The sequence below is a fragment of the Haplochromis burtoni genome, unplaced genomic scaffold (genome assembly GCF_018398535.1).
Source record: "Haplochromis burtoni strain Fernald_Lab_line unplaced genomic scaffold, NCSU_Asbu1 Contig_57, whole genome shotgun sequence".
NCBI classification, from domain to species: domain Eukaryota; kingdom Metazoa; phylum Chordata; class Actinopteri; order Cichliformes; family Cichlidae; genus Haplochromis; species Haplochromis burtoni.
This window is the reverse complement of record NW_024582418.1, coordinates 1,055,238-1,066,722: the sequence shown is the minus strand read 5'-3', so window position 1 is coordinate 1,066,722 and position 11,485 is coordinate 1,055,238. Positions and strand designations below refer to the sequence as shown.

The window sequence follows — 11,485 nt, the reverse complement described above, 5'->3', positions numbered from 1 at the left end:
TGTGTGTGTGTGTGTGTGTGTGTGTGTGTGTGTAGATGAGGGTTTACTGATTTCTGATGGGCAGTGGGTGTTTTATTTCCTCTTAACATATGAAAGACAACTCCTCCTCCAGAAAATGGAGGTCTCATCTTCATTAGTACAAACCTGAGGGTGAAGCTCTGCTGTAGATCCAGGCTTTCAAGCAGGGATGTGTCCACAAGGGGAGGGGAAATACGACTGCTCCCTCTGGTGCTACCCACCACCACTGATGTTGGATGAGAACATTAATGGGATCTTTTTTGTACAATGTAGTACAAAGTAGTGTGGTTTTAATGTAGCTGTACCCTATTTATGTCTTTTTTAAGCTGACTTCTGTTTCTGCTGTTTTCTTGTATACAAAAACTGTAATTTATCAACTAATATTGTCTCCCCCATTGAATAAAAGTCCTACATCATAACACAACTTAAAGAATTCATTGTACTATAATATTCCAATAGAGCACTTTGCTCTCAGACTGCAGGCTTTTTTGTGGTTGCTAGAGTTTGGAAAAGTAGATGGGAGGCAGAGCATCAGGCTCCTGTCCTGTGGAACCAGCTCCCAGTTTTTGTTCAGGATATTTCAGATTAGAAATAATCTAATCTAGAATAATCCCAGCAGCATATAAAATACTAACCTGTTGCAACATTATCATGTTAATTATCATGATCCAGTAAAATATATGACTTTGCATAATGAGAACAGGCCCCCCCAAAATACATACAGACAAAAGATGCATATATGTAGACTACATGTTTTTAATGTTACTTATTACATACAGGGACAAAATACTTGTTTCCCCATTTTGCAAAAAGCTATTTTTATGTGTATAGCTGAAACCCACTAAAAAGGAGGAATGTGTTACTGTATACTGCATTTAAATGCCACATCGTTTTGCAAACTGCAGATATTTGACTTCCCAGATGCTTGATGGTGACTTGAGGAGGTCTGGGGACAGCAGCAGCAAACCCATCCTATGAAGGATTAAGGGATGTGTTTGATGGATGTAGGATTTAACAGGGGCGATAACAACAGCAACAACAACAACCTAGAAATGCCTCATGAATGAGTAAACAGGCACAAAAATGCCACCAATGGCTGATGTCTGGAGGCGTTTCTCCAGCCTTCAGTCATCCAAGCGGCAGAGCAAATGATGGAGAGGAGAGGATCAGTGAAGTCAGCCTGAACCAAGACAGGATGTAGGGGCATCAACCTTCAAAATAAAACACACCTTGCGCAAAAACTTGATAAGCAAGTTTGAGGGATAGCTTATAATGATATCATTAAAATATTACTGAAGAAATATTGTCGGTATAACTGTATTTTTTAACCCTTATTCTATATTTTTTGTCTTGTTTTGATTTTATTTGTCTGTAATTTTCTTATCTTTTAAACTTATTTGTTTTGAATTTCAATTTATTTTCAGTCCATACAGTTTAGAGGCAGGATTACATAAGTTTACTCTTCGCCCTACTCCTTTTCCAGTATGTAAACTGACCGGTCATAATGTTGTTGATGGCAGTTCAGTATCCCTTTTCTTGTTTATCTGTTTACAATGCTCTTTTGTTACTTATTTGTGTTTTATTTTTCTTTTACATGTCTAAAATCAATCAAAATGTTTAGTTTGAATTTTACGCACTATTAGTTTTAATCTTTTTAAATGCTCATATTGTAAGGGATACTTGTGGGGGAGGTGGGGGATCAGATCAGCTTTTGCACTAAAAAAGACTTACAGCCAAGTGAACTTTTTATATAATAATAATAATAATAATAATAATAATAATAATAATAATAATAATAATAATAATAATAATATGTTTATTTATCCCTATTATAATTTAGTCTCCTTGGCTTGTAATAATGATTGATTAATAGACTCATTGAAGAGTTATCCTTGTCCTTTCAGTTATCCTGAAAATGCAGCTTCCTCTAACGGAAATCTTTTAGGACCTCGCCTAACTTTATGCACTTTTCAGATAAACAGATCAGTCAAAGTATCAGTAACTATCGGACTACTTAACTGAGAGGATCCCTGCTGCCAGGGATCGGTTCACTTTGCTTCAGTTTAGCTGCGGGACAGCCGTGAATAAACGCCGGTTTTTGAGTTCCGGGGGTTGCGCTTACCTGAGGAGCAGAGTGCCAGGCTACGGTTTCCGCTCGTGCCGTGTTGTGGTGACTAGCCGTGGTAACTAGCAGGGCTAGCTAGAGCTGTATGACTGGTGTTGCTGCAGCATAGAGAAAGCGGCAATTAGCCAGCAAGCAGGCTACTCTCACTCGTCTGTTTTCTTGGTTCTCTTTTTAAGACAGTTCGCCATCTCTGCTGATAACACATTATGTGCTGGGTGCTGCAGTAAGGTGAGTGTCACACAGCCTCAGGAGTTTCACATGTAAAGTCGTTAGCCTGGAAGCTGAATCACCCCGGTTAGCGGCGGACAGCGGCGCAGACTACTCCCTGGATTCCCGAGGAATTCCACTAATTTGTCCGTGTTTAAAACGTGTTTTAGTGGGGTCTCATTTTCAAGTGGTGCATGTTGTTGCAGCTTTTGTTAACTGTGTGGTTGAAAGAGCTTGTTTTAGTGTGATGTCAGTGCTTCTCTTTCATTATTTCATTGCAGAAATTCAAATTTTATTATCAAACATGCTAGCAAATAGCCCCCCCCCCGGACACGCCGTGTTGGCAGCATTAAGTGCTGCTGCATTCTTATACATGAACAAAGTGCTCTGCAGATAAACTGTCTTGTTGTAACATCTGCAGGGCTTAAGCCAGTGATAACGGAGCAGCTGCTTTACGTAAATTGCATCTCTATAACGTTTAGTGGGTTTGTGACATAGTCAAAGATACTCCGGGCTTTTCTGTGTTTCTCTACCGACTGTGTCTTTTCCCCTCCTTTCTTTTGCAGGAAGGTCAGCAGATGGAAAAATGATATTTATACCCAGTGGATTACTCATCACGCCTTTCGAAATTGTGGAGTGCTTTTCTCCTTAGCATCATGCGTTTCTACAAATCAAGCCTAGTCTCCTGCTGCAGAGATTTCACCTCCTTACGCTTGGATTTATCCGCCAGTTTTTAAAGACGGTCCTTATCATCATCTTCTTCTTTTTAGTGTCGTTCTTGTTATTATTTTTTAAAGTGCTTCCGGTAAAACATTAACTATGTGTCTATGCGGGTTGGATATGCTCAGATAAACACAAGCGTGAAGTCGTGCGAAGGGAAGCCCAAAGAAGGAAGTCCAGGACGGGATAGGCACGCAGAAACTACCCCGCGTCCCAAAGAAACATGGCCTCGGTGTGGAAGAGACTGCAACGTGTGGGAAAGCATGCGTCTAAATTCCAGTTCGTGGCTTCCTATCAGGAACTAATGGTGGAATGTACTAAGAAATGGTGAGTTTTTAGCGACCACATTGCTGTCATTGAAGCCTAGTGAAAACTCTCTCTCTCTCTCTCTCTCTCTCTCTCTCTCTCTCTCTCTCTCTCTCTCTCTCTCTGTGTGTGTGTGTTTTGGAATGTCGAGCTTGTTCCTGGTGGCCATAATTCACACACACATACACTCACAGTCTCCTTGGTGTACAGGCATGTCTGTATGCAGGGAGGAGCCCGGCTGGCTTTTAAAATGTTTCTTTTTTTCTTGTGTATCGATGTGGATTTGGTGCAGTAGAGAGATTTCACTTCAACCAGATGTGCTGGCTTCACTCCCCTTCTCTTCCTCCGCTCACTCCTCTGTTGATATTCTTGAGCAAACCACTAGCAGCTCTAGGGATGCTTTTGGGAATCTCAGCTTGACCTCCAAACTCACCATATATACAAATTATTAATATAACCAGTTAAGTCTCATTCACAGGAAAAATCTAATGGTTAATGTAAACAGTCACATAAATACAACTCAAGAACAGTGTAAGTTGATGAACTCCAGACACACAACCTTTTTTAAAAAAAGACACGCACAACCTTTTTTTAAAAAAAGGTTGTGTGTCATATTAAGTTTACATGAAGTCACATTGATCAACAGGAGACTGCAGCCTTTAAAAGTGACAGTTTAAAAGTGACTTAAACTCTTGATTATGGTTTTTACACATGTATGTACAGAGATGAGAGGGAACCAGCCCAAGTAGAAAACCAAGCAAATAGCTGGAGTCTGCAGACACACAGAGAACAGTGATGTACATGATTTCCACAGCGATTGATAAAACATGTAGCTGCTTGTCAGAGGTGTTATTAAGTAGCAGATCATCGTACTCTGATAAAGGTTTAAAAAGTAGCAGAAATCAAGTGTTTACTCCCATTTGAGAGAGAAACAGGATAAGTTGAGATTTAGTCTGGACTCCAGTATTAGGTGTTTTAAATCAGCGGTCCCCAACCTTTTTTGCACCACGGACCGGTTTATGCCCGACAATATTTTCACGGACCGGCCTTTAATGTATCGCGGATAAATACAACAAAATAAAACTAGTACCCGTACCGAAAAAAAGAAGATTTATTCATAACACACATGAAAAGACCCAGGAAAACAGAGTTAACAATCAAAACGATAACAAAATAACGCTGAAAACCGATTAAAAAAACCTGAAAACCATACTTTTCACACCTGAGCCTCAACTCTCGCGGCCCGGTACCAAATGACTCACGGACCTGAACGGGTCCGAGGCCCGGGGGTTGGGGACCGCTGTGTTAAATGCCAAGCTGTGATCTACACCATTTGAGTTTCAGCCCTTTGTGCCTTTTTTGCTTTTTAGGATGATGAGGTGCTTTTGCCATTAACAGATGCCAACGTGAAGTCATTAATTACAGAGTTTCTTAAAATTAAATGCACTGCTTTTCCTTTTGTGAAGTTACCAGCTTTACTGCACAGGAGTGAAAATAATGTTTGAACAGTAAAGATTTAAAATGATATTAATTGGTAGTGTAAATTTATAAATTTACATGTAAAGGTAATAGACATCTCGTTCTATGTACCATCAATGTTCTTAATAGATCAGTCATTACATGAGAAGAATAATTTAACCAGAAGTAATACTTTCTGTTGTGTGTCAGGTTTTAAAGGGTGCCTTTTGAGGCGTGTCTTTCACAAGTCTGGGCTTATAGGACTTGTTTTTTGTTTATAGATATGTACATTTTCACTTGTGTGTAATCATACTGGCATCACCACAGCAAGAATGCTGGTTATTGAATTAATAATTAGACTGTTTTGCAGGCAGGTCCTTGCCCTCCTGGCTTTAAAACCATACTAAGACATCCATACCCTTAAGTGACACGAATCTCATCCCTGCTTCTTTTAGTCAGATGTGAACGCTGTTAGAAATATGACAAAAATGATCTGCACACTTACATACTCTGCAATAGTAACATACATGCAGTGTTTTTAATCGGTTAATATTGTTTAGTTTAGTGGCTCATCTTGTGGTTGTATGCCAGAAATATTTGAATCTATGAAAGAGGCGGACGAGCTGTGCTTTTAGAAGTGGAGATGAAGTGGAGAGATAGGTAGATACGTGCTACAGTTATGCCTGCAGCTGTGTGCCCTGTAACGAGGGAAAAGCTTGGGCTTGTAAGGTAAAGATGTAGCCTGCAGACACAGATTCTCAAGTAGCGTGCCGTAGGCGTGACTAACACAGCCCCACAGAGCTTCGACCTGGGACAGATGTTAACGTGTTGGAGAAAGGAATGACAAAAATGTACCTCTCTTCCCAGAGCAAAGGGTGGGTGGGCTCAGCTCAGTGTCAGTAGTACACTTTGTTTTGCAGTCTTGAGAGGTGCTTTCATCTTATGATATGCCAGAAATGTGTATACAGAGCCATTTGTTGTTATATAATACAGTTCTTATCTATAGGTAATCAGCACTGCAGTGATTTATTGATCCTTAGAGATCAAGTGCTTTTGCATTTTGCTCAAAGCTGTTAAGATAAGTTGAACCCAAATTCCTGTGTTACAGCAGTCACAATTGTAGACACAATCTGTAACCAAACTGCTTAAACAGTTTTCAACCAGTTTCTTTCTTGTATTTGTATATAGGCATATGAAACATTGTGTGTCAGATGCACCAGTTTTTGTCAAATTAGTGTATCAGTCATTCTTGTGGCCAGAAAAACTCTTTTAAATGTATCAGGTGAGCAGTCACATCAGGGCTGTAGTGGGGTGTTTCAATCATATTAGAAGCAGCCCCCGGAGCTCAAATGGTTCATAACGTCTTAAAAAAAAAACAAAGCCAAAAACCAACTGAACCAAAAAAAAAGCCCATAGTTCTTTTTAATTTTCGTAATCAATAACAGGAAGAAAAAGGCTGAATGCTTACTTTGTGTCAGTACTCCTGCATGTGCCTGTATGTACACATGTGGGTGATTTGTGCTTAGTGTGAAATATAAAAGCATTTCAAATATTCAAAGGCTCAGTAGAGTAATCTCTACAATCTTGATAACTGGACTTCAAATAGTCACTTCAAGGACGTGTTTTCCTTCATGTCGAACTCCTTTGCCTCAGGCTGCTTGCTGCTTCTTGTCACATGATCTTTGGTTGAGCTTGAATAATCTTCAAATTTTATAAAGAATACATGTTTTAACTGAAAGTTTGTACACATTTTTCATTGTGCCAAGTTTTTATGTAAATGAGTGTACTTCTATTGTCTGATTTATTTATTTTTAAATTTCTGTTTCTCTTTGAGTGGAGTTTAATTTCCTCAGGCATAAACCACATTTTTTGTTTATTAAAATATCAGTAAATACCAGTGATATGAACCAAAAAGCAAATAGGAAGAATGTGGACGTGTGATATAGGGATGGTCCCCGTGAATAATTTATTAGTTGCCCTTGAAAGCTTAGGTGTAACCTTTGACTGTCTTTTCTGAACTGTGCGGTTTCTGTCATATTTCAGGCCTGCTTGTAGAACAAAATGACTAGGTTTGCATCAAAAGTTGATGAGGGTGGGGTCTGCCTATTCAGCTACCATTTTTGTTGCTGTTTTTATTCACACTGATTTGGTCAAAAGCATTGCAGCAGCTGCAAACAATATCATCTGCAAATTATGCCGGGCGACAGTAATAGCAAAGAGACGAAGCACTTTTGGAATACGGGGAAAGCCAAAAACTGCGCTTCCTCCACTTCCGTACCATTGATTCATTAATGCTGAATTCTCTCTTTGTTTTCTTTGAGAAAATTAAAGGATTTTAAGTGTGCCTTATAGTGTGTAGAATACGTTATACAGAAGAAAAGAATATATCGTGATATATATCGTTACCGCACATGCTTCAAATTATAACGTGATATGGATTTTAGGCCATATCGCCCAGTCCTAACACTGATTGATACTGAGGTGCCAAAACCCCAGTTGAACAGGTGGGAAAAAGAAAACTAAAAGTTAGGCAGCATTCAGAAATTTGTCAAAACTAAGTGTAATATAATGGAGTTCCATTTAAAAATTGTATGTGTGTATATAGGATCCATTTGAAAGAATTAATAGTCATAATATCATTTAAATGTGGTTGAAATGTACTTAAGGTCAGATTAGTTTGTGGAGTTCAGTCTCTGCTACCCAGATCTTGCAGTAAAATTCTTCTTAAATAGGTTGGAAAAACAGTATAAACTTAAATCAACTCATATGCTTAAATTTTAGTGTCTTATTCACTAATTTCATGTATTATTATGTTTTCATATTTTGAGAATTGTGTAAGAGTTTAGGGCATCTGAGGATATTGATTCTCTTGTCACGTGTTTTTATCATCCACTCAACTAGTCATGCTGACATGTCTGCTTTTTTTCCCTCTACAAAGGCAGCAGGTGAGGTCACAGTCGGCTTAAAAACAGCTTTAGCTGTGTAAAGATATAATCTGTTTATTTGCACACTGAACATTTTATTATTTTTACTGGTTTACCCACCATCAGATGGGGGAAGGAAGTAAAGCCATAATGCTTCACCAGACTACATTGACAGAAACAGTAATTCAACCTTTCATAACATGGGAGGAGTTCAAGTATTGCTGCCTTGAATTTTTATAAAGTTTATTGTCTGACTTTGGTTATTTAGCATATTAGTTTGCATTCAGAGTAACATGTTAAAATGCAGAGAAGAGAAATATCTGTTTTCTGTGAAAGACAGATTTTTTTGTGCGAGTCAGGGTACCTTCTTTCTTACTGTGGCTCCCAAATCCTGCAGATTTGCAAACTGTCGACTCTTACATGTAGTTTTAGTATTTGGTTCACAAATGCCTTCAATGAGTTATTCCTGATTGTTGGACAGGTGTTGTCTCCTTTCTTGCTGAAGGAGAATATGGAAAGTGAGCTTTTTAGGTACATTGAGAAAGGGATATAAATTCTAAATGTCTTCTGAAATCATGTTGGTAAGTTCTAAAGCATCAATATATTACACAGCCCGAATTTGTCGTCCGCTTTTGTCAGTTGAATTGGTGATACAGCCTGTGAAAAAGCGTTCTACCTGTTAAACCCAACCACATCAATCATTTTACACTTTTGGATCATTTCCTGTGTGGGAAAGTTTGCTGCTAATGTAAGCAGAAATGTGATGGATGGAGTTTTCTTTCCTGTTGTTATAGTTTTTTAAAAGTGATTTCAAGCCTTTATCTGTGCCCTTGTTGCTCTATCTGATTGATTTCTGCAGCTCAGGAAGTTAGAACATCACTCACACAGCCGTTTCAGACTGCAGGATCAATGCTGACGAACCATTTAAAATTTAATGAATACACTGTTTTTGTTTGCCAGGGAAATGAGACACCATTCAGTCTTGCAGCAAGGCTGTTCTGTCTTTAGATGAAATATTTACATTAGTATCACTTGCTTTTCATTCAAAGCAGGTAATTATGATGCGTAATAAGTGGCAGGAAGTTTGTAACTTATAATTCTTTTAGAGAATGTTTTTTAACATGTTTTTTTTATGTGCTTTTGTCTGTGAATATTTGTGAATGTAGATGTTTTGTGGCCTTTTGGAGGCTTATATGTGCTTGGGACATTTCTCTGACGGCTGATAATCTATAATTTTGGTAATCTCCTGGTGACAACATAGAGTAGCTTGGAGACTTTCACACGCTCACTGATCAGGTGATGTGACCTGGGTGGGTTAGATCATTATTTGCCTTCTACTATATTATAGGTTGTACAGTCTCTCTCACTTTCTCACAGTTAATCTCACATTAATTGAGTGTGACATTAATTTGCCCCTCTGTGTGCTTTTCTAAACCACTGAGATTAACAGCTTTTCTATCAGAAAACTTGGTATCATATTGGCTGTAAATTTAAGCTTTTAATCAGCCAGTTTGTGTTATTTCAGACCCTAAATATACGAAGTATTACCTGAATGAGTACTGTAGGTCTTGCAGACCCACACAGAAGACGTGGGAGTTGCACACTGCAATCAGCACAGAGACATTATTGATTACATGGTTGGTCTGTCTTGCTCATGCAAGCATAGCTAATCATCACTTCTTCCCTCACACCCACGTGACATAACGGGGAATGTTCAGTTCTGAGGAAGAAGCTTCATATCAATCAAAGACTGCACACATACCCTGAAGGCATACGTCCACACTTTTATAGGAATTTAGACATTTTGAACACACACAGACACTCTTATCAGGTAAACACAGAGACAAGTGGATTTTCCCATCTGCTTTGGGGAGACAAGGGGTCCTGCTGCAGATCCAAGCAGCAGAAGAATTTATCATAGAAAGCACTTTATAGATTCTTTGTTTTTCTGGCTTTCATTGGGCATTTGGTGGAGATGACTATGCAAGCATGAATAGACAGTCAAGGCATTGCTGAACATGAGATACCTTTATTTGACAGAAATCTTTGGGGTTTTTTCTGGTTAATGTTGACAATTTTTGAGCAGAAGTGATGGGTGTGTGCATAAATTCCCTATTAACTTTATATCAGCCATTGGGCTGATTGCGACACATTATATAGCTGGTTAACATCCATTGCTTGCTGTTTGACCCCTAGGGCACAAAATGCTCTACTTATAATTTTTTTTTCACTTCCTTGATGCAGCAGCATAAAGTGTCTCATCAATGTCTGAATAGTGATAAAATGTTTTGTAGTTATCAAATTCAATAATTCGGTGTCACTGAATTAGGCAGTAGAAACTGGTACAGCTTGACAGGTTGGCGGTTTTTCAGGTAGGGCTTTGGATGACAAGATGAAGAAAGCATTTGGAGATTTTCATAGCCTTGTTGTTGTAGTAGTAGTAGTAGTAGTAGTAGTAGTAGTAGTAGTGGTAGTAGTATCTGCAAACTGACTTTGACTGTGTGTTAGCCACAAACTCAAATACGTAATTTTTTTTCTTGGCTAGTATTTGGTAGAACTTGGTATAGGGTAAAATTCAATCACTTTTAATAAGTGGATAATCACACGTTACAAAACTGGTTAAAGCAATAATGTTATTCCAGTGCTCAGGATTTTCCTTTGGTTCATACTTTATTATAATAATAATTATTATACATTAATCAGGCTCTTATTGTTCGAATCAGTTTGTGGTAGTGGGCACTGAAAAGAAATTTAAATTTGAAGTGTCTTTGTAAGCATGAAATGCAGTGGAAGTGGTGTTCTTAACACAGTTATTATGTACTTGAGTGTTGTGAAATGCGTGAAGTGTAGAAATGAATTCCACAGTTGAAGCATCTAGCTGACAGTTGACTAATGGCCAACCTTTTCAGTGGAAATGACCAGCGTGCGTTAGGCTGTGACATGTTGTCTTCTGCTGAGCGTGTGTGCATTATGGCGAGCGTCCATCTCATTTCTCTGCCAGAGAAACCTCTTCTTGCCAACTTGTCTGACGTGGCTCTCCATTCTCTTTAAATCTGAAGGCCTTGACAGATTCCTGAGTATAACTTTGGCACCAGTAGAGGGTTTTTATTGCCAGGTTGTAGTAGAGAGCTGTCATTTCTCTTGTCCGGGAATTTTGGATGAAACCATAAAATCTGGATTGTCATTATGTTTGAGGTTTTGGGGAAAATAACTCTGTCCCTGGATTGAATTTACTTAATTGCAAACATCTCCTTTGTTTTTGTTTCAGTTTTATGATCCATGCTTGTTTATTTAGAAACACACAAGTAAAATGTAAAATTATAGCAAATGTAAAGCAATTTTTATGTTTAGTGCTTGAGCTTTTTATTATTGAAGTTTATCGCCTCTTTTTCTAATTCTGATTCTTCTATTTTCTTGCCCCAAGCTCACTGATGTCTTCTGGGTTAGCTTTCACAGTGAAATGACTGCTTTTCTCTCCATTTATCTTTCCTCTCCATTCTTTCCCGATTACTTTATCTTCCTCCGTCTGTCGCACCTCAGTTGCTTTTCTTTTTGAGGGGGGCTTGCTTTGCAGTAGAATTCACCCAAGTGTTGTTGTTCTGTGCTGCAATCATGAGACAAAAACGGGGCATTTACACACTCCTCCTACACACACTAATAGACATGAAACATTGCAGGGTTGTGAAGTAGTCAATGGGGTGTAAAATGTGATAAACTCTGCTGGTGT

The 11,485-nt window shown here is 38.6% G+C and overlaps 1 protein-coding gene across 7 annotated transcripts in view; it reads left to right on the top strand.

The window, feature by feature from the left end:
* The first annotated feature begins 1,937 nt into the window (after window positions 1-1,937).
* The window catches only part of ehbp1 (EH domain binding protein 1), a 159,311-nt gene continuing 149,763 nt past the window's right edge, over window positions 1,938-11,485 (top strand). The window contains exons 1-3 of one of the 7 annotated variants that reach the window (XM_042220902.1): window positions 1,939-2,371; window positions 2,917-3,092; window positions 3,199-3,397. In XM_042220902.1, coding sequence (XP_042076836.1) covers window positions 3,294-3,397 — 104 coding nt within the window. In that variant the 5' untranslated portion in view covers window positions 1,939-2,371; window positions 2,917-3,092; window positions 3,199-3,293. Of the gene's footprint in view, window positions 2,372-2,916; window positions 3,398-11,485 lie in introns of those variants that run through there. The other 6 variants (XM_042220903.1, XM_005922437.2, XM_014333615.2 and 3 more) reach the window with 6 other exon arrangements.